Source organism: Colobus angolensis, unplaced genomic scaffold (genome assembly GCF_000951035.1).
Source record: "Colobus angolensis palliatus isolate OR3802 unplaced genomic scaffold, Cang.pa_1.0 Scaffold27, whole genome shotgun sequence".
Lineage (NCBI taxonomy): Eukaryota > Metazoa > Chordata > Mammalia > Primates > Cercopithecidae > Colobus > Colobus angolensis.
In genome coordinates this window covers 2502194-2520478 of record NW_012115932.1, presented here as the reverse complement: position 1 = coordinate 2520478, position 18285 = coordinate 2502194, and the positions used below count along the sequence as shown (strand labels likewise).

At 41.0% G+C, this 18285-nt stretch overlaps 1 protein-coding gene and 1 long non-coding RNA gene across 2 annotated transcripts in view; both read left to right on the top strand.

Annotated features, from left to right (window-relative positions):
- EBF1 (early B-cell factor 1) overlaps window positions 1-18285 on the top strand; it is a 403442-nt gene that overhangs the window by 377949 nt on the left and 7208 nt on the right. Inside the window, exons 12-15 of the mRNA XM_011947685.1 lie at window positions 7280-7345; window positions 8311-8488; window positions 9145-9324; window positions 13193-13387. Of these exons, the coding sequence (XP_011803075.1) occupies window positions 7280-7345; window positions 8311-8488; window positions 9145-9324; window positions 13193-13387 (619 nt within the window). The remainder of the gene's footprint in view (window positions 1-7279; window positions 7346-8310; window positions 8489-9144; window positions 9325-13192; window positions 13388-18285) is intronic.
- LOC105515778 lies at window positions 14240-16790 on the top strand. The gene is made up of 2 exons (XR_001002386.1): window positions 14240-14641; window positions 14697-16790. It is a non-coding gene; the product is annotated as an uncharacterized LOC105515778 (long non-coding RNA).

Below are 18285 nucleotides of genomic sequence, written 5' to 3'. Positions count from 1 at the left end.
AACTGCAACTCAGACAAAATCTCTTGTTCATTTCACTTTCATTGATTTTTTTTTTCCATTGAGGCAATAACAGTTGCTTGAAAACAGCCTTTTTCTTTCCACTGTAAAAGTCAATCACATAAGTTACTATGTCTTACGTTGATATAGTGGCGTTAGCTTACAACCTAGTTTAAGTTCATATGATTCAGAGTCTCCTACATCATGTTTTTAACAACGGCAAGGCTTTCTGGTTTATCTCCAACCACGCCACATGCTGGTTCATAATAATATGTTTGAGAAGTAAGAGGGCTATCATCTAATCTGAACATAAAATCAACTTTAAAATTAGAGGAGGTTCAGAAGAGGTCCTCCTGCCGCATTTTCTCCAGACTAGAATGCTTTTGGTGCCTTGGCCTCTGGTATTAATAGCACTAGACTCTTTCAAAATGTTTAATTCCTTTGTTCTGTAAATGGGAGATTTTTGCTGTGGTTTGAATTTCATTTTTTAAAAAGACTCTGGGCAAAATGTATGTGCTAGAATGTTCTGTAGGGCAGTCGAAGCTTCAGCTGAATCTTCTTATATACTAAAATACTACGAAGTCTTTAGAATGCGGGGTTGTAAAATATAATTGTTATACATTTGGCATTTTATGCCTCCCTGGAAATAACTACTTGCTACCTATACCTCATTTATGTTCCTCCTTTCCATTTCAATTTACTCTAAAGTGGTCCTTAGCTATAATGAGAATGCCCCTTTCAACAGAAACATGTTTAATTATATCCATGCTAAATGTAAGTGACTCTTCTCAGTCATAGGGCTGCTAAGTAAAGAGTGTTTAAAGTGTGACACTAAAGGCTTCTAATGATCTGCAGTAAGCTCTATTTCAAGAAGTTTATATTACAAGAAAAATGAAAAATTTGAGGAATGTCTCAGAGGATGGGAAACTAAACGGTGCCCAAGCGTTATTTTGGTTTGTTTTACTCTTTCCCTCACTGCCCTCATTATACTGATTTTTTAGAATGCAAAGTCTACCATTGTGGAATTTTCCATTTGGCTGAATAAACACAAAGGAAGTTGGGACATAAAACTACCCTCCAAAGAAATACATTTCAGGACAACTAGTATTTATTGCATTGTACATCCAGCTCTGCAAGAAATGGGCTGCAAGAAACTTCCAATCAATTTTTTCAGCATTCAGCCTTTCCAATCAGTAATGTCACCCGGGCTTTCAGAAGCCAGTGGGGAAAGATCCAGGATGTAAAGTCTAGGAGCTGAATGCACACATCAAAATCTGGGTCCTGCAGTAAAGCCTGTATGAAGGAAGGCAGTGAAATCAATGCTGATTTCATTGATAGGTACTTATCATCTCTACATCAAGAGTGATTTTGTCATTTCACTTCATTTTATCTTGCTGATATTGGCCACTATATTTTGAATCCCCGATAAGGCAAAGTAGATTGGTGATAAATGCATATTAGGGAAATGTGCAGCAACAGAGAAGTATTGTGCTTCTTTCTCAGAAATCACCCAACTCAACTTGACTTAGATTATTGATGCTTGTAGTTTTTTTTTTTTTCTGTTTCCATCTACATCCCTGAAAACATTGTTTCCTATTTGGGTAAGCACAAAGCCAAGCACAGATTATCCTCCCAAATTACTGAAGCATCCCTGGGCTTTAATTTTATGGGTAGAGTTCCCAGAGTCTCAAAATCTAATGCTGAAACATGAAAATTAATGTTGTGTTCATGTATGGGTATCTATTGGCTTTATGAGTTGACCTACACATGCTATGAACAAAAGAAAGTTCAGACTATCTTCCCTGCTCATCTGGGGTTGCGTTACCCAAAACATTGAACTGGGTTTATAAATGGGCCTAGTACTGGCCAGTGAACTTGAGCTTATTAGCTATAGATTTCAGGTCAAATGCTAAAGAGAAGACTCCAACAGATGGTGAATAGTCCTAAGATTTTTAGCTCATAAAATAGAAGATGAGTTAACTATGTCTGCATATTTGTCATGATATCCCTGGTTCCCAATGTTTCTTTCTATGAATGTGCAAATACCTATATATTTCCAAGGGCCTAAGAGTATAGCTAATAAAAGACTGAGGACATAAGGACCAACCTCATGTTGCTAGCAGCCTATAACTTGAGATAATGTCTGTACTAGACATGATTCATTATATTAATCACAAAATTAAAATGTAAGTCCAAGCCAGCAGGAATGAAAGAGCAAATTCATAAAAAAGTGACATAAAAAAAACTCACAGTGATCAAAACTTGACCTTTGGGAATTTATATATTGGATGTAAAAGTCTGTAGCTAAATGGAACACCAAAATTAAGTCTTCTACTTTTATAAACCATGCCAAATATGACTTTGTCATTTCATCATACAAATTGTGTACTTTTAAAAATCAGTAACTGTATCTTAGATTAACACATCAACATGAATTTCTCAAGACTTGTGGTTTGCTAAACATTATGGTAGGAGCTTAGAGAAGGAGATTAAGACCTATCACTGGCCTCAAAAACTCTGCAGTCTAGCTATGGAGAATGAAGACTAACACACTTCAGATCAGAGCAGAATGACCTCTCAGTATGTACTTCTGTGCTGTGCTGGGTGACACAGATGGTTAGCACTCTTTTTCAGAGGAATTAGAGAGATTAGGAGCTGGGGAATCTGAACTGGGGTATCAGATTAGGAGCTGGGGTATCAGGAATTATTTCTGATAGAACAGTGTGATTTTCAAGAGCCAGGCTTTGATGTCTAACAGGCCTGGGGTTGAATCCATGCTCAGCCACTAGTCAGCGGTGGAAACTTTGGGAAAGTTAGCTGACCTCGCTGAGTGTCAGTTTCGTCATCTGTCAGAGGGTAATAGAAAGAATACCTTAAGAGGCTTTCTATGAAGGTTGAATAAATTCTTGTTCCACTTTCAATAAATGAGAGTTATCTCCTTCATTACCATACCATCACGATCCCCTTCAGTACCAGGCTTCAGAGGATGGAAAGAGGCATTGTCAATGGGCACAGACTGAAGCCAGCATTGCCCCCAGAAAAGGGGAAGACAAAAGGAGCGAAGGTATGGAGATAGAAAGGAGCCAAATGTTTTACTTCTAGGCTGGAGAGGACAGGCATAGAAAGCAGTTCTTCAAACACATAGGGAGAGATGATTGGATAAATATGGTAGGACAAAATGATGGTGACGGCCTTTTGTGACTCTCATCAAACCTTGTAGGTCAGTGCTGGGAAGATAATGTGCCCTGAAAGTTGCTGGAGAATAAGATCCACATATGATGACAGGGCAAGAAAAAGCTCAAACAATATTTGCTAATTGATTGGGTTGCAAAGTAGAAAGTAAAGTTGAATCTTCCCTTTATATTTGTAGTCCATTCAGCATTTTTATTACAAAGCTTCTAAAATATAAGTAAAACTCATGCCAGCTACATCTGAACTGTTTCTTGGAACCTCATTCCTCCTTCAGTCTCCCTAACATTTCTGTAGACTCTAAATAGAGTAAGAATAATGTATCCACGTTTTTCTCCATAGACCCCCACTCACACAACCATCAACCTACGGTCATAGCAAGACAGGTGAAGCTAGGTTTTGATTGTGAGATGAAATCAATCAGTGAAAAGCAGTTGTTGTTTTTAAGGAGTAAAGTTGTGTTTTTGTTTTTTGGGTTTTTTTTGTTTTGTTTTGTTTTGTTTAATCTTTAAGAGAAGAAATCCAAGGCCATGAACAGAAAAATTGTCTGACTCAGGATGTAGATTGGAGAACAGGCATTACCTCTACAAGGAGACTCTGGGGCTTTTCAATATTTAGGATACTAGTATATGTCTTTTTAATTCCCAAAAGGAGTTTTTTTTTTTTTAAAAAAAAAAACCTAAGGATAGGATTAATTATCTTGGAATTGTCTAATATCCACTCTTATGTTTGAAACTGCAAGCAGGGAGACGTTTTAAACATTATGAAAAGAAGAGAAAATCTCCCCTGACAAATAAATTCCTTGAAACATTAGATATTAGTACTAGTCAAGTGCTCATTCTTTTCAGAAATATTAAAATTGCATATTAAAATGAAAGGATTCTTAGACTGTGCTCCTGCCTAATGCCACAAAAAATAAGAATTTAAGAACAATTTTAGAGACAAAAGATTATATGAAACATCCAGCTCTTCCCCTTATGGGAAATTTCTTTTTTTAACATCCAAGGCTCAATCATTTCCTAATGTGAAATTACAGATTTTTCAAATTACCATATAAAACTGCAAAAAAATTACACTTGTGACCACAGAAGAGATGGCATACACTATCAATTTGATTTTAAAAGGCATACATCTTTTATACTACCTGTCATTTTTATAATGCCTTTTACAAATTTAATCAATACATTTTAACATTCTATATACTTTAAGTGCAATATACAATAAATATTCAAGTTTCATCTTAAACATGCTTTAGCCTTTAAATTGTTAAAACTGCAGTGCCCTTTCAATCTACTTACATAATGTCATAAAATATACATTTCAAGGTAAATGAAGTCAGCTACTTCAATTTAGTCCCTCAAACTGGTAGTAAATGAGAGGTTAACACTATGGTGCCAAACCCATTATTGAGTAAATTTAGCACCTTGGACAGCTCTGTAAAATCTTTATTGCTTTCCTGACCTGCTCGTCATGTTCTGTCTGTGTGTTCAGTGGCTCTCAGCTCTGATTGAAAGGCAATATATTAGATCCCCAACACAAACACGCTTGGGGGCTAGTTCACTGGGAGCATAATGACATGGAGGTGAGAGCAATTTTCTGGTCACCGAAATCCAAGCACCTTGCAGGTCCATTGTACTAACTCATAGAGGACCCAGAAATTTCCTTTCTCCTTCCCATTTGCAGAAATAACTAATGGAAGCCAAATCACATGGGCAAAGCTGAACTAAGTCTTTCCTAAATCCTTACAAGTTGATACTACAGTGAAGGATATTTTTTGATGGACAAGATATTATTTAAGGGTGTCCCTCACAGGACAAGAAATCCAGGTTCACACTCCTCAAATCCAAGACGGCTGGCCTGAAATGATGCTGTGCTGGTGACCTACCTATGGCAATGTACTCAATGGGAAAACATGCCCCAGCATGGTGGATCAAAGAAGGCAGCATCATGGATCAAAGCAGGATGCTCCTTTAGGAAACAAGATCCATGTGTTTTATTTTCAAATGATTAAATGGGGATGAGAGCTCTGGATATCGATATAAGGAGAAAAAAAAGTAGATTATGTCATTGAAAAACTCTAACACCAAGGATATACAATATGTACTGATAGATGGTATTTTTTCAGGCTTATGAAAACTTCAAAGATCTTGGAGTTTAGTTTTCAACATCCCTCCTCCCTGCTTCTGTGAAATTAATTAAAATAAGGTACACTGTTCTAAGTCCCCAATTGTTACAAGAGCGAAGTTCATAAGTGTAGTTTCTTTCTGTGCCTCATCATGCTTTTGACAAATAGGAGACTTGTTTTTTTCCCCCTAAAATGCAAAGAAAGGAAAATACTTCCCTGCCCAGCCCTAACACTGGCGTAAATATTTATTTGGAGAAATAAATGAACATAGGCCTAGCGAAGTCAAATCTTAGTAAATAAACTCACTTGATCCTGTTTTGTTTTAATCTTTCCTAAGAGCCAGATAAAGCCATGAAGTTTTAGTGAAGGCAATACAGGCTGAATTTGATCTGGGGATAGGGTTTAGTGTGCCCATACCATAATAAATTATTAACTGCTGTGGTCAGACAATACAGTGAACAAAAAGTGGTAAATTAGCTTGTAGCTTACATTAAAAAATAAAGACATGATTTCAGATGTATTGTTTCAAACCCCTTTGATTATATAATGTTCTTTACTCCATACATGAAAAACAACAACTGTTTTATAAAGGGGGTCTATCAGCTTAAGGCAAGCATAAATGTTTATTGAGAACTGAAAACCCCTCTATCTTATTTTTTGAATTTAGGACATTAGATATGTCATAAGTAGTTACTGTAGTATGACAACTACTTTATCTTATATTATAGAGAATTTAAAATTGAAAAATGCTAATATGTATCTAAAAGCTTGTCATTTCAAGAGTTGTTCAAGGATTTTTGAAGAGGCTATGGTGACAGCAAAATGAATGCGATTATCTCCCTATTTTCTGATCAGCGACTGCAGTCTATGAAAATTGAACAGCACTGCTTCTCCATGTAGAAATCTATTGTGTAAAACATTTAAAGTTACACTTCTGTTTGAAACTTTACCCACAGCCAAAAATGGTAACCAACCATATCTTCCTGTAAATCACCTCTGATGATCATACCACACCCTTAGGTTTGGTTGTCTGACAAGCTCCTATCTTTTACATAGATCAAGCTTAACTTTGCTTTCCTTTTCACATTCTAGTGGAAATGAATCTGAAGAAATTTAGTTAGAACCAAAAATATCAGCACCATACTCACTTTTGTAGAGTACTCCCTATTATTAGAACCAAGCATGCAGGCTAAATATGGAAGTCCACCTAAGTAAAAAAAGGGAGATATTTTTTCTTCAACTGGAATGAGCAGCCAAGTATATATCTAGGATGAGAATGAATGAGCAAATGGGGGAAATCACAAACAATACTGAAATAGCAAATAATTGCTATAAAAGAAATAGATACTGCCAGTAACGAAAATTGGTGCAGAGGGGGCTTCTGAGGACAGCAGAGTCCTTTCATAAGAGTTTTTGACAAACAGTGCATTGCCTCAGTATGTGGGTTTCCTACATCACCCACTTATATTATGGCTTTGCCATCCAAGAGAGATAAACAAAAGAAGTTTAATACTACATGCTTCTAGTGGCTGAAGATTGATTGGAAATCCCTCGAAAATGACCTGTCTGATAAGGTCATGGTTCCTGGAATAAGCAAGTAAGTGCAAAATAAACACGTCTTAGGGATTCGTACCACGCACTGAATGACATCGATTGTAGTAATCTAGTAAATGACCTAGGAATTGTATTCAGCAATAAACATATGAGTGCTTTATCATGCCTATGGCAGACTATTGAGTGATGTATTTTATCTTGCAGTACCAATGATGCTCACCTTTTGACTCAATTAAGTGTGTATGTGAACAGGGACAAATTGGTGATTTAACGCCATTCTGGGGTTCCCCAAGCGATGGCCTTTATAGCAGTGGCTTGGCAAAGTATGGCCAGAGGGACTGGAAAGTGATCATGTCTAAAGATAACGACAACCTGCCTTCACTCAAAGGATTGTATCTGCTTTTCTCTTGACAGGAGGTAATACTCAAAAGGGCTGCGGATCTGGTAGAAGCTCTGTATGGGATGCCACACAACAACCAGGTGAGCGCTGTGGGTTTCTAGCCTGTGTGGACTGCCACATGTAATTGAAGATCTCAGATTCCATATCGTAATGAGAAAGCACAAAAAATATAAAAGCCATGTGCATGAGTTAAGAGTATAAGTAATTCAGATATAACATGTTGCAAGACTCTTCAATCCTCTCTTTTGTAAAGCTTTTATTGCCCTTTCCACTGAATCATTGTCCGTATGAGAAAAGGTGGTCCATTTAAAACTAATCTTTAGTGGGAACATACTTCATAATTGAAGAGGAGAGTTACTGGTGCTTTATTTTATTTCTCTCAGGTTTTCAAGCAAATTTAGGAAGAGAAAGAGGGTTTAATTTTTTCTCCAAAAAGTATAACAAGGCCTGAATAGTATTGCCTGCTTCTGTTTCATAGAACTCCATGTATAAGAGTCACATAGCTTAGGAAACTGAGTCCGACAAACCATTCATGTAACCTGAGTCAATGTCTGGGGGACACAGTCCCATTAATACTCAGGAATGCAGGTAGTCATCTACAACCTTCCCTTAACATCAACAGGGGAGATGAATTGCAGCCTCTCTCCCTCTCCCCCTGGGTAACCTCAGACTTCCTACACGTTATTGGGAAGAATGGAAAACCTCATGGTGCTGTCCTGTATGGACTGTAGGGTAGTATGGAGGCATGTTAAGATAATGGACTTTGAAAATCAGACAAATGGGCTTATGAATCTCAGCTCTGTTCTTAAATAGGTGAGTGTCCTTAGGTGCGGTTTTTGACTTTCCAAGCCTCAGTTTCCCCACGGCATGATGATGGTGAGACTCCTATAACAGGTTTGTCAGGAGGGTCACAGAAGTTAATGCAGCTGACCATTGAAAACCCTGAGTACGGTGCCTGGCACTGCGGTGCCTGGCACTGGAAAAAATGGTATTATTGGGAATATGACTGGGGACAACTAAAGGGGATATTCCTTTGACTTTTCAGGAAATCATTCTGAAGAGAGCAGCCGACATTGCCGAGGCTCTGTACAGTGTTCCCCGCAACCACAACCAACTCCCGGCCCTTGCTAACACCTCGGTCCACGCAGGGATGATGGGCGTGAATTCGTTCAGTGGACAACTGGCTGTGAATGTCTCCGAGGCATCACAAGCCACCAATCAGGGTCAGAAGCTTGCTTTTCTCTTCCCTCAGACGTTTTCCCTCTCCCTCCCCAACCTTAAGCACCCCATCTCCTCATTTATTGGTCATGAACAATTTTTACATTAAAGAATTATTTTCATCCCAAAAGGGAGATTCTTAGTTTGTGTGTATAAGATATTATTGTACAATGTTGGTCCTAGCTATCATTCTGGTAATCTAATATAGGGAGCTAGAAAGGATGCATGCATTTAGCCATCTCTGTACATTTAACTTTTCACCATAAACCATGAATGACAGATCGCAAAGAGGGATGGAATTAAAGTTTTGAGGGCCCAAAGCACATCATTCTTGCCCAGGGAATAGGAACCTGTTAACTCCAGGGTACATCTCTTAGATCGGGATTTATTTCTGCTCTAAAATGATAATTTATAGGCCCAGCATTGCCACTTCTCATGGCCCTGCTAAGTATTTATGATCTCCTAAGAAATGTGTCTTTTGCTCGCTTCCCATTTTAATCACAGAGCTAGCACCACCAACCCACGCATATGAATCACCCAGTCCCTTCCCTCTGGGTTGAGGCGACGGGGCCAGAAACAGAGACCTTCCTGTCCCTGAGTCTTCCAGGATTGCCACCATCCGAATGCCACCCTCACCCCTGGTTTTGCCCCCACCTCTCAGGTTTCACCCGCAACTCAAGCAGTGTGTCACCACATGGGTACGTGCCGAGCACCACTCCCCAGCAGACCAACTATAACTCCGTCACCACGAGCATGAACGGATACGGCTCTGCCGCCATGTCCAATTTGGGCGGCTCCCCCACCTTCCTCAACGGCTCAGCTGCCAACTCGCCCTATGCCAGTAAGTAGAGACGCGTGTCCCGTGTTCCTTCATGTTTCGCTAGAAGAACTTGGCATCGTGCCATGTGGCCCAGTGGGCAGGGCTTCTCAGTCTGAGGGCCCCCATCTTTCCATCCTGCAAGGCACCATCTCCAGCAGGAATCTCCCTTCTCCAGTGCTCACCTTCCTTCCTACAAAGTCTCCCTAACAGTCAGAATGTTGCTACTATCCAAAGCAGCTGTATGAGGTCGCTTCAGGAACCCACGCTCCGAGTCAGGTGAAGATGGCTTGACTCCCACTTCTACCAGTTACTAACTCCCACCTTTACCAGTTACCACCAGCTACTCAGGAAACTGAGGCAGGAGGTTTGCTTGAGCCCAGGAGTTCAAGGTTACAGTGAGCCATGATTGTGCCACTGCACTCCAGTGCCTCGGTGACAGAGCAAGACCCTGTCTCAGAGAAAAAAACAAACCAAAAAAACCCCATAAACAATGAGGACACCATATTTGTCATCTACGTAAGCCCAAAACATCTATTAGTTTTGTCTTACTTCATCTGATTAGCTACATGAAAGGAGGCAAGTTCATTTCCTCTCCAAGCCTCAATTTTCTCATCTGTAAAATGGAGAAGGAACTAGCACAGACCCCCATCCAGTGTTGTGAGACATAGATAATGCATACAGTGAGCTTGTCCTGATTCCTGATACATGGAGGCACACTTAGTAAATCTAATAATCATAATAATGCAAAGATAATAACATGTGGTGGTGGTGGTGGTATAACATAGTAACAATAGTCTAAACCTTAACCTCTCTCCCTTCAGTTACATGACTCCTTTATTTTTTAATGCTTGGATTTTTCCCCTTAATTTGCATTTGGTGTATACTTAAAACAACAACACATCAAAACACTTTTTTCCAGAAATCTGGAAAGATTAAAAAAAAAAAAAAGGAAAAGAAAACCACATACACATACAAAAAATGTTCTTTGGTGCCTTGTCCCTGCCTTAAAGAAGTCTGCCTACAAAAAAATTTTGGTACGTTTATATTGCTTCTAAAGAACCTCAGAGAACTGCCCTCCTTATCTATAAAGTGTCATAACCCATGTCCTTACAATCTCTTGATCTCTCTCTGACTTTGAAGTTCATCTTGGGCATTGCGAGTGACTCTTCTGATGTGCAAAATGTGGCCAAACTCTTAGATATTTGTAGAAGGATAGATGTGCCATTAAATAAAAGAATATTCATGATTTCTACGGAGTCTTGGCTAAAAATACTACAAGTGATGCCCTCTCTCATAGTGAAAATATGGATTGTTCTAGTTCTTTGAAAGAGGAAAGATCATTCTTGCCCTTTAAGAGAAGTTATTTCTGAAAATATACTTAGACTTTTACTGTCTGGGTGAATTTTTCTGCTCAAAGTCCACAAAATTACACATTTCTACTTAGTTTGGAATCAGCAGTTTGTTGAACATTTACAACTCCCCAAATAATCTGCATATATTATTATGTCTACTCACGAGTCAATATTTAGGATCAGTTTCACATTAGATTTTGATTTATCAAAAGATTGTTTCTCATAGAGATCTATCGTTTCACTGTTCTCCCATTTATTCAATCAGAAAATGTTTTGATCATAACCTGAAAATTAAAAGGTGGCATTCTTAATTAAATCAATAAACTAATTGCTATATGGTAGCAATTCAATTTAGGGGCTTGGATTGCTCTCCTCAAGCCTATGCAGACACTCAGCCGCTTCAGCCTGAGATTGCATCTGTCAGACTGTGAAACTTTGAACATTTAATTTCCATTAATTGATTTTCTCAGTGCTCACAAATATAGTATTAAATTCTCAAATAGGCTTTCAGATGGGACGGTTTTATCTGCACAAATGCAAATAAAACAATAAACACAAAGCCCAGTTGATTTGAATTTTTGCCTCCGTAATATTTAATTATTCATAAAGCACTCATGTTGAAAAATTCCAATGGAATAAAAAAATAAGACATTCCACTGGTGAACACACTTTCTGGTGTGGTGGCTGATAACTAATAATGTTATAACAAATGGAGCTGCTTGACTATATTTTACCCCTTCCTCTGTTAACTGCACCTCCCCCTCCCCGCCCCAAAACTCCCCACCTCTAAATACACATAATGATCCATTTGCCAATGAGATTAATTGCCTTCCTCAGTGAACCAGCAGGATTTCAAGTCTACGAATATTTAAAAATCAAACCTCCAGTGCAGGAGTTTTGCAATTTAAATGGGTGTTATTATTGAGCGTATTTTCACATTTACAAATCCTAAGAGATGTATAAAAATGCTGGCCTCATTAAAAGAAAAAGTACAGTTTCGAAAATGTTTGTGAAAACTCTGAGGATGGCGGCTCTGCGTTCTGCGCCATAAAGCACTCAGTGCGTGTGGATTGGGTAGTGCCTTGGACTGATTAGAAGGGGTCATTTTCCCCTGATGGCAACTGTTGCCTATGACCAATTGGATTCCCACTTTCCAGAGGATAAGGCCACCCAAACAGCTCTTTGGACGCTGGTGGGCTCGTGGGAACGAGGCTTTTCCCCCTGGAGATCTTTTTCCTTTGCAGGGTAGCTTAGCAGAAAGAGCTCTGAATTTGGGCGTGATTCCTTGCTTCAGCGCATTCTAGCTATGGCCCTTGGGCTAGCTGCTACACTACTTTCTGAGTCCCAGCTTGCTTCACTTCCTCAGTTTTAAAAAAATTTTAAAAAAAAGTATGTGGTGGGCCCTTGACTTAAGATTGCATTGCCCATGACAAGATGGAAAAGACGTGAAGATTCTTGTGAATGATAAAACAATATCTGATGTTTTATTAAGTTGTGTGAAAAAATAATAAAATAGAAGAAATATCTAGGATACATACTTTCCTGCAGGAAATGGAGGAAATAGAAAGTGAGTATATGAAAATATTAGTCTTGACTTAGCGTATGTGAAATCTCTGTCTCCTAAAGTAACCCAGAGATTATTAGCCTGGAACAAAAGATGAGAGGCCAGGCCAAGAGGATCCTGGTCGGTAGAGAATGTACATCTACCAAGCTCTTTCATATCCCCAAACTGCTAGGTTTTCTCTGAGTTGCCAGAGTTCTCCCATCATTGGTTATCTGTATTCCCTACTACTACCAAACTGTGAGTATTTATGTAAGGCTCTGATCCTACTGCTTATTAATTCCCAAACATTCACATATATCCCATGGCAGATATAAAGAATTTGGAACTCTTCTGCATTTTTCACAAATGCTGCATGTGGCAGTCTGGTGGCCATCCTCTCAAGCTGGCCTCTTCCTGTTCCCCCTACCCCAGCCCCTTTCCTAGAACCTTAGTTTAGGCTCTACCTGGGATGCATCCCTTGACACCTCTTCTATAAAGCCTTCTCTGATTTCCCTTCCCTGCCTCCACTGAGATGGCTATGTTCATCTTTGTCACTGTTTTGTGCTACTCTCACCCTCCTAACAGGGTGTTGCACTTTTGTTTCCTGGCCTGGAATACTCTAAGGATGGTGGCTCTGTGTTCTGCCCCATAAAGTCACTTGGTGCATTTGGATTGGTTAGTGCCTTGGGCTGATGACCAGGGGTCATTTTCCCTTAGTGGCAATTGCTGCTGATGACCCAGTGCCTAGCACACTGCCTGGCACACAGTGGCCCCACAATAAACACATAAAAGATCCCCAGTAATGAAAGGTAGCACATGCTAAGTTCTGTATAGCCAAAGTGGACAACAGCCTGCGAATTCAGGGGAGGTTTGTGCTGGAAGCATTGTCTGAGCGGGGCAGAGCAAGGTGGCTGGGTGAGGGATGGATCTGAGCTTCTTTGCTTCAGGATGCCATGAGAGGCACTGATTTCTCCTTTCTCATTGACCCTCTCAGTAGTGCCATCCAGCCCCACCATGGCCTCCTCCACAAGTCTCCCCTCCAACTGCAGCAGCTCCTCGGGCATCTTCTCCTTTTCACCAGCCAACATGGTCTCAGCTGTGAAACAGAAGAGTGCTTTCGCACCAGTCGTCAGACCCCAGACCTCCCCGCCTCCCACCTGCACCAGCACCAACGGGAACAGCCTGCAAGGTAAGCCCCAGGCCCCACCTGCCAATCCAGATCCAGTGCCCTGACTTCACCCTCCCAGGGCCTGAAGCAGATGCATCACCGTTGCCAAGGGAATCAGCCTTGGGCCCTGCCTGATTCTCTCTGCCCTCATCTCTTCTGTTCCTTTCTGTTTGCTCTCCTCAGCCCTGGCCCTTGGCCCTTGGCCATACTCATCTCTCCAGTCCTCTTTCCAACTTCAACAATTCAGCTCAGGCCCGGGATTTGCTTGGGAATACTGTTTCTACTGACTAACAGCATCATTTCTCTTTTCTCCTCTTTCACTCCCTATGGTCGCCATTATCAGATCAGTCTTTTGTGGACTCTAGCAAGTTCTCCAGTGCAGGGTCTCTCCCGGGACTGGCCTTCTCCTGAAGTAGGTCACTCAACCTTCCCTTCCTGTTGCCTGTGTCAGAGTGAACATGTGCGGGGCTGATAACAGGGAGGGGGTGAGCCATAACTTGATCAGAGCCCTGAAGTTAGAGCATCATAGACCAAAGGTCAAAGACTTCCTACTTGGATTAAGAAACCCCAGAATACCACTAGAGTATTCTGGTTCATACTAAAATTGTTCAATCACTTTCCCACCATTGCATATGGAAAATAAAATAGTTGCTAAGAGTTGAGATGACCTTTTCATTCATTAAGAATAAAAAGTTACCCACCTTTTAAAACTGAGCACACCATTTCTAACATTTTTCTTATGAGCTCAGCACTGTGTTGTGTGTCATATGTTGAGACCTGCGCAACCCCATTCATTGCCCCCAGCAGGACTGTGTGGTAGGTACTCATATCTCCTACTTGACAGATGTGAAAACTAAAGGTTAGAGAGGTCACGAAATTGCCTGACTTTTAACAGCTGATACATGGCAGAAGCTGGCTTCAAACTCAGACTCAAACATTCATCTCCTAAATACTTTATTACTCAGAGGTGGTAAAAGAGACATAGTTAGGATTCCTAAGGCAGCTGGTAGGGAGATAAGATTAATAAACTCATCGACCACCATTTATTGAGCACTGAACAGTGTACCTGGAGCCGTCCTATGCACGGAGCAGATTTTATACCATTTAATCCTCATATCTTCCTAAAGTATGAGAGCTACTATGGTCTTCATTGTGCAGATGATAAAATTGAAGCTTAAAGAGGGTAAATATCTGACCACAGACATAGTCGGTTAAACGGTGGAGATGAATGTAAGTCCCATCAGAGTCTATGCCCTTAAGCCCAGCCATACAAAGGTTCCCACAGTGCCTTCCCATCAGAGTCTATGCCCTTAAGCCCAGCCATACAAAGGTTCCCACAGTGCCTTCCCTTGGTGGCTGGCACCTCACTGATGGAGGTCAGCCTGGAAGTCAGGGAGGGGTGAGGAAGGCAGTGCACATATCTGGGATGTCTCAGCCCTGTTTCTTATATAGAAGTACATGCATATTTACACTTGTCTACACATACTGTGTGCTGGATGCTTTACACTGTGGTAAGCATATAGTGATTCTCCTGAAGACCCTATGATGTCAGCACTAGTCCCATTGTACAGATGGGAAACTTGAGGCTCAATTTGATCGAGGTCACATGGCTAGTAAATAGTACAGCTAAACTGGAACCCAAGCCATGTGACCCCACAGCCTGAGCACCCAATCACATTGTCTTTCTGCCTCCAGAAGGACTCTTCAAAATACTCCGCAGAACCCTGCTTGCAAATCTTCCCAGCACAGCCAGATTCAGTGCCCCACAGAGCACGCTGCTCTTCCCCACTCTCACACACAGTGGCAAATCCATCTTCTTAGAGGAAAGAGGAGGAAAAAAAAAAAAAAAAAAAGCCTGCCTGTGCAACTACATTTCAGGCAATATTACTCATGATAGAAAATGCCCACCCCCACAAAGTAGAGCCACCCATTCCTGCAAATCTGATTCTCTTTCAGCTAAAAATAATGCTTTGTCACCCTCAGTACACCTCCAGCTGGCAAACTAGGGATATAATGCTTGAGTGAACATAACTTATAATAGGTTTAAATAATGATCATACATATGGAAAGCAGAAATTTACCATTCTTGAGCTGCCAATCTCAGCCCTTGCTAAACATAGATTTGACATCAGAACCAGATATGATGGGGTTTATAATCAGCAGTTGAGGGGAAGCACTGGAGGAGAAAAGGCCCCCACTATTGGAAGGTCAGTGGCTCTATCACAGGCCAACAGTGACAGAAGGGGGCAGCTCCCAGGAGGCCCGATGTCTTCTCATGCCCTGTGGTCCTAGGAGGAAGCAGGAAGTGGTTGGAAACAGGGGCTGGGCCCAGATCTTATGACTTCCTGGGTTTTAGGAGATCTGGTTATCACCTGAAAGCCAGGATCTGGATGAGGGTATGTGCATGTTTGAGTAATGATGAAATGGCTTCAGGACAGGGACTCAGACAAAGTTTGTACATTTGTCCTCCCAGGGATTTTCTAACCCACTTCTTACCCAATTACAGATCCCAAAAGTACAGAGACTGTCCCCATTTCTCTGAATAACCGCCGAGTCTGTGCTTCTCGGTCACCTTTCCTAACACAGGGCCACAGCATGGGAGGTTTGAGGTCTGACTCAGGGACACACCTCTTGCTGGATTCACTGTTGTGGATGACATTGCCCTTTCCTTCTGATTGAACAAATGTCAAGGGGACTTTTCTGAATTTTCCCCTATCCCATGCCCTGACTATTGAGCATGATGAAACAACAACTATAAAAAGAATGGGCTGGGCATGGTGGCTCACACCTGTAAGTCTCAGTACTTTGGGAGGCGGAGGTGGGTGGATCACCTGAGGTCAGGTGATTGAGACCAGCCTGGCCAACATGGCGAAACCTTGTCTCTACTAAAAATACAAAAATTCGCCGGGCCTGGTGGTGTGGCCTGTAGTCCCAGCTACTAGGGAGACTGAGGGAGGAGAATCGCTTGAACCTGGGAGACAGGTTGCAGTGAGCCGAGATCGCGCCACTGCACTCCAGAGCAAGACTCTATAAAAAAAAAAAAAAAAAAAGAAAGAAAGAAAGAAAGAAAATAAAAAGAAAAAAATGGTTTTGTTTTGCTCATACTGTCGTATACCAAATATCCCTACTTTTGAGATGTCAGTGATAGACATACGAATGGTTAAATTAATGTAAACATCTCACTTTAAGCTCTTTTTTCTGCCCACTGTGCCCCCAGGTGCTGGGCTGGCAGGTGGGGCTCACACTCTGGGACTTGCCCCTTTACCCTCTGCACACAATCTCCAGCAGGGCAAAGAGGACCCAGTCTTAAGATGAGCAGCACCAGTTTTTCAGGGCACTCTTGCTTGTGCCACAGAAGTTTTCTCTGAGAAAGGTGACAATCAGAATTACTTCATCTTTAACTTTCCAAACTCTATTTCTACCAGAAAAAAAAATCGATGTAGACAGGTTATGGAATCAGTGTAAGGATCCCTGAAGTGTTTTATTCCACCTTTTTCCTTTTCAATGTTACAGTAGCACCTACTTCATTAGGACCCACCTAGTTCAGAATTGTGATCATTAAGACAGGGCAAGTGACTAGGAAGTCTTGGTTAAGCAAATTGCCCATGTAAACAAGATTAGAGGTGCCACATTTAGGCCATTTAAGTGTTTTCAAGGCATATTTACCTCCAACTACCACTCTATTAACTGTACATGGTTCTGTTTTTTAAAGCCGACTCCTAAAATACCTCTTCCCCATCAGTGCTCCCTTAGTCTCCTCTGGCTACTACATGCATGTTTATTCCCCAAGAACTAAGCACTGCAATGTCACGTGGTGGTGATAATGGTGAACACAGCCACTGACTAGGAGGGCTTATTCCCAGCCTGGCTCCCAACCACCCTTAAGGTAGCCTGTCTATTGTCCCTCTTACACAGATGTGGAAACTGAGACTGAAGCTAAATTGGCTTGTCCCTATTTACACAACTAGCAAACAAGGAAGCCTGGGATTTAAGCCCAGACAGATTGACTGGACTATGTTAAGCCCCTATGCTATATTACGTTTCTATATTCAAGCCACTAGGTTAGGCCCATGAGGGCTACAAAATCCTGCCCGTAAAATCTTTCCCTGTATTAGGAGAGACATGACACCAAAGTAAATAAGGAAGATCTGTCTGGGAAAGGCTGGGCACCCAGCTGTGGAAGTACAGAGGAAGGAAAGATGAAGGAGAATTCAGAACAGGTTGCCTCCATGAGGAGCAAGTGGGATTCAGGCCCAGGGAGATGGGGGCAAGGAGCACTTTCAGCAGAAGGACTGAAGACAACCTTAGCCAAGAAGCAGAGGCAGACATGTCCTGGATAACATGTGGTGTGAACAGTAGGATTCACAGATTCTATCATGATTCCAGCTGGCTTTCTCTCCCAGGTAGATAAAACGTTTGAAAAAGTTACCATATATCTGAGTTGTGTTTTTTTTTTTTTTTTTTTTTTTTTAAAAAAAGCAACTCTAGTCTCAACTTCTGGAGCCTCATAAAATGTCTTGTTAAAAAATAAAAATATGGTAGTCAAAACAATTTGGAATGTGGTGCTCCCTGGATCAGTATCTTGGACATCCACAATTAAAGTCTCTGGAGCATCCTGCAGTTAAATAAAAATGACTACTTCATTTAGTTTGCCAAACTTATTTGCCTACAGAGTCCTTTTCTGCATGTTAAGAACACTTAATGTCATATGAAAAACTTTGGAAAATGCAACTATATTTTGGATTTAAAAAGAAAAATGCAGAGATACCTCTTTCTGCTCTTACGCAGGTGAAGCAACTGGTAAATCCTGGTCCCAGACTACCTAACTGTGTCTGTTTTCCAGAGCCAAAGACTTGAGTCACCAACTATGCTCAATCTTTGTCCATAGAGATGTCCTCTTCCCTTCTCCTGAAACTTAT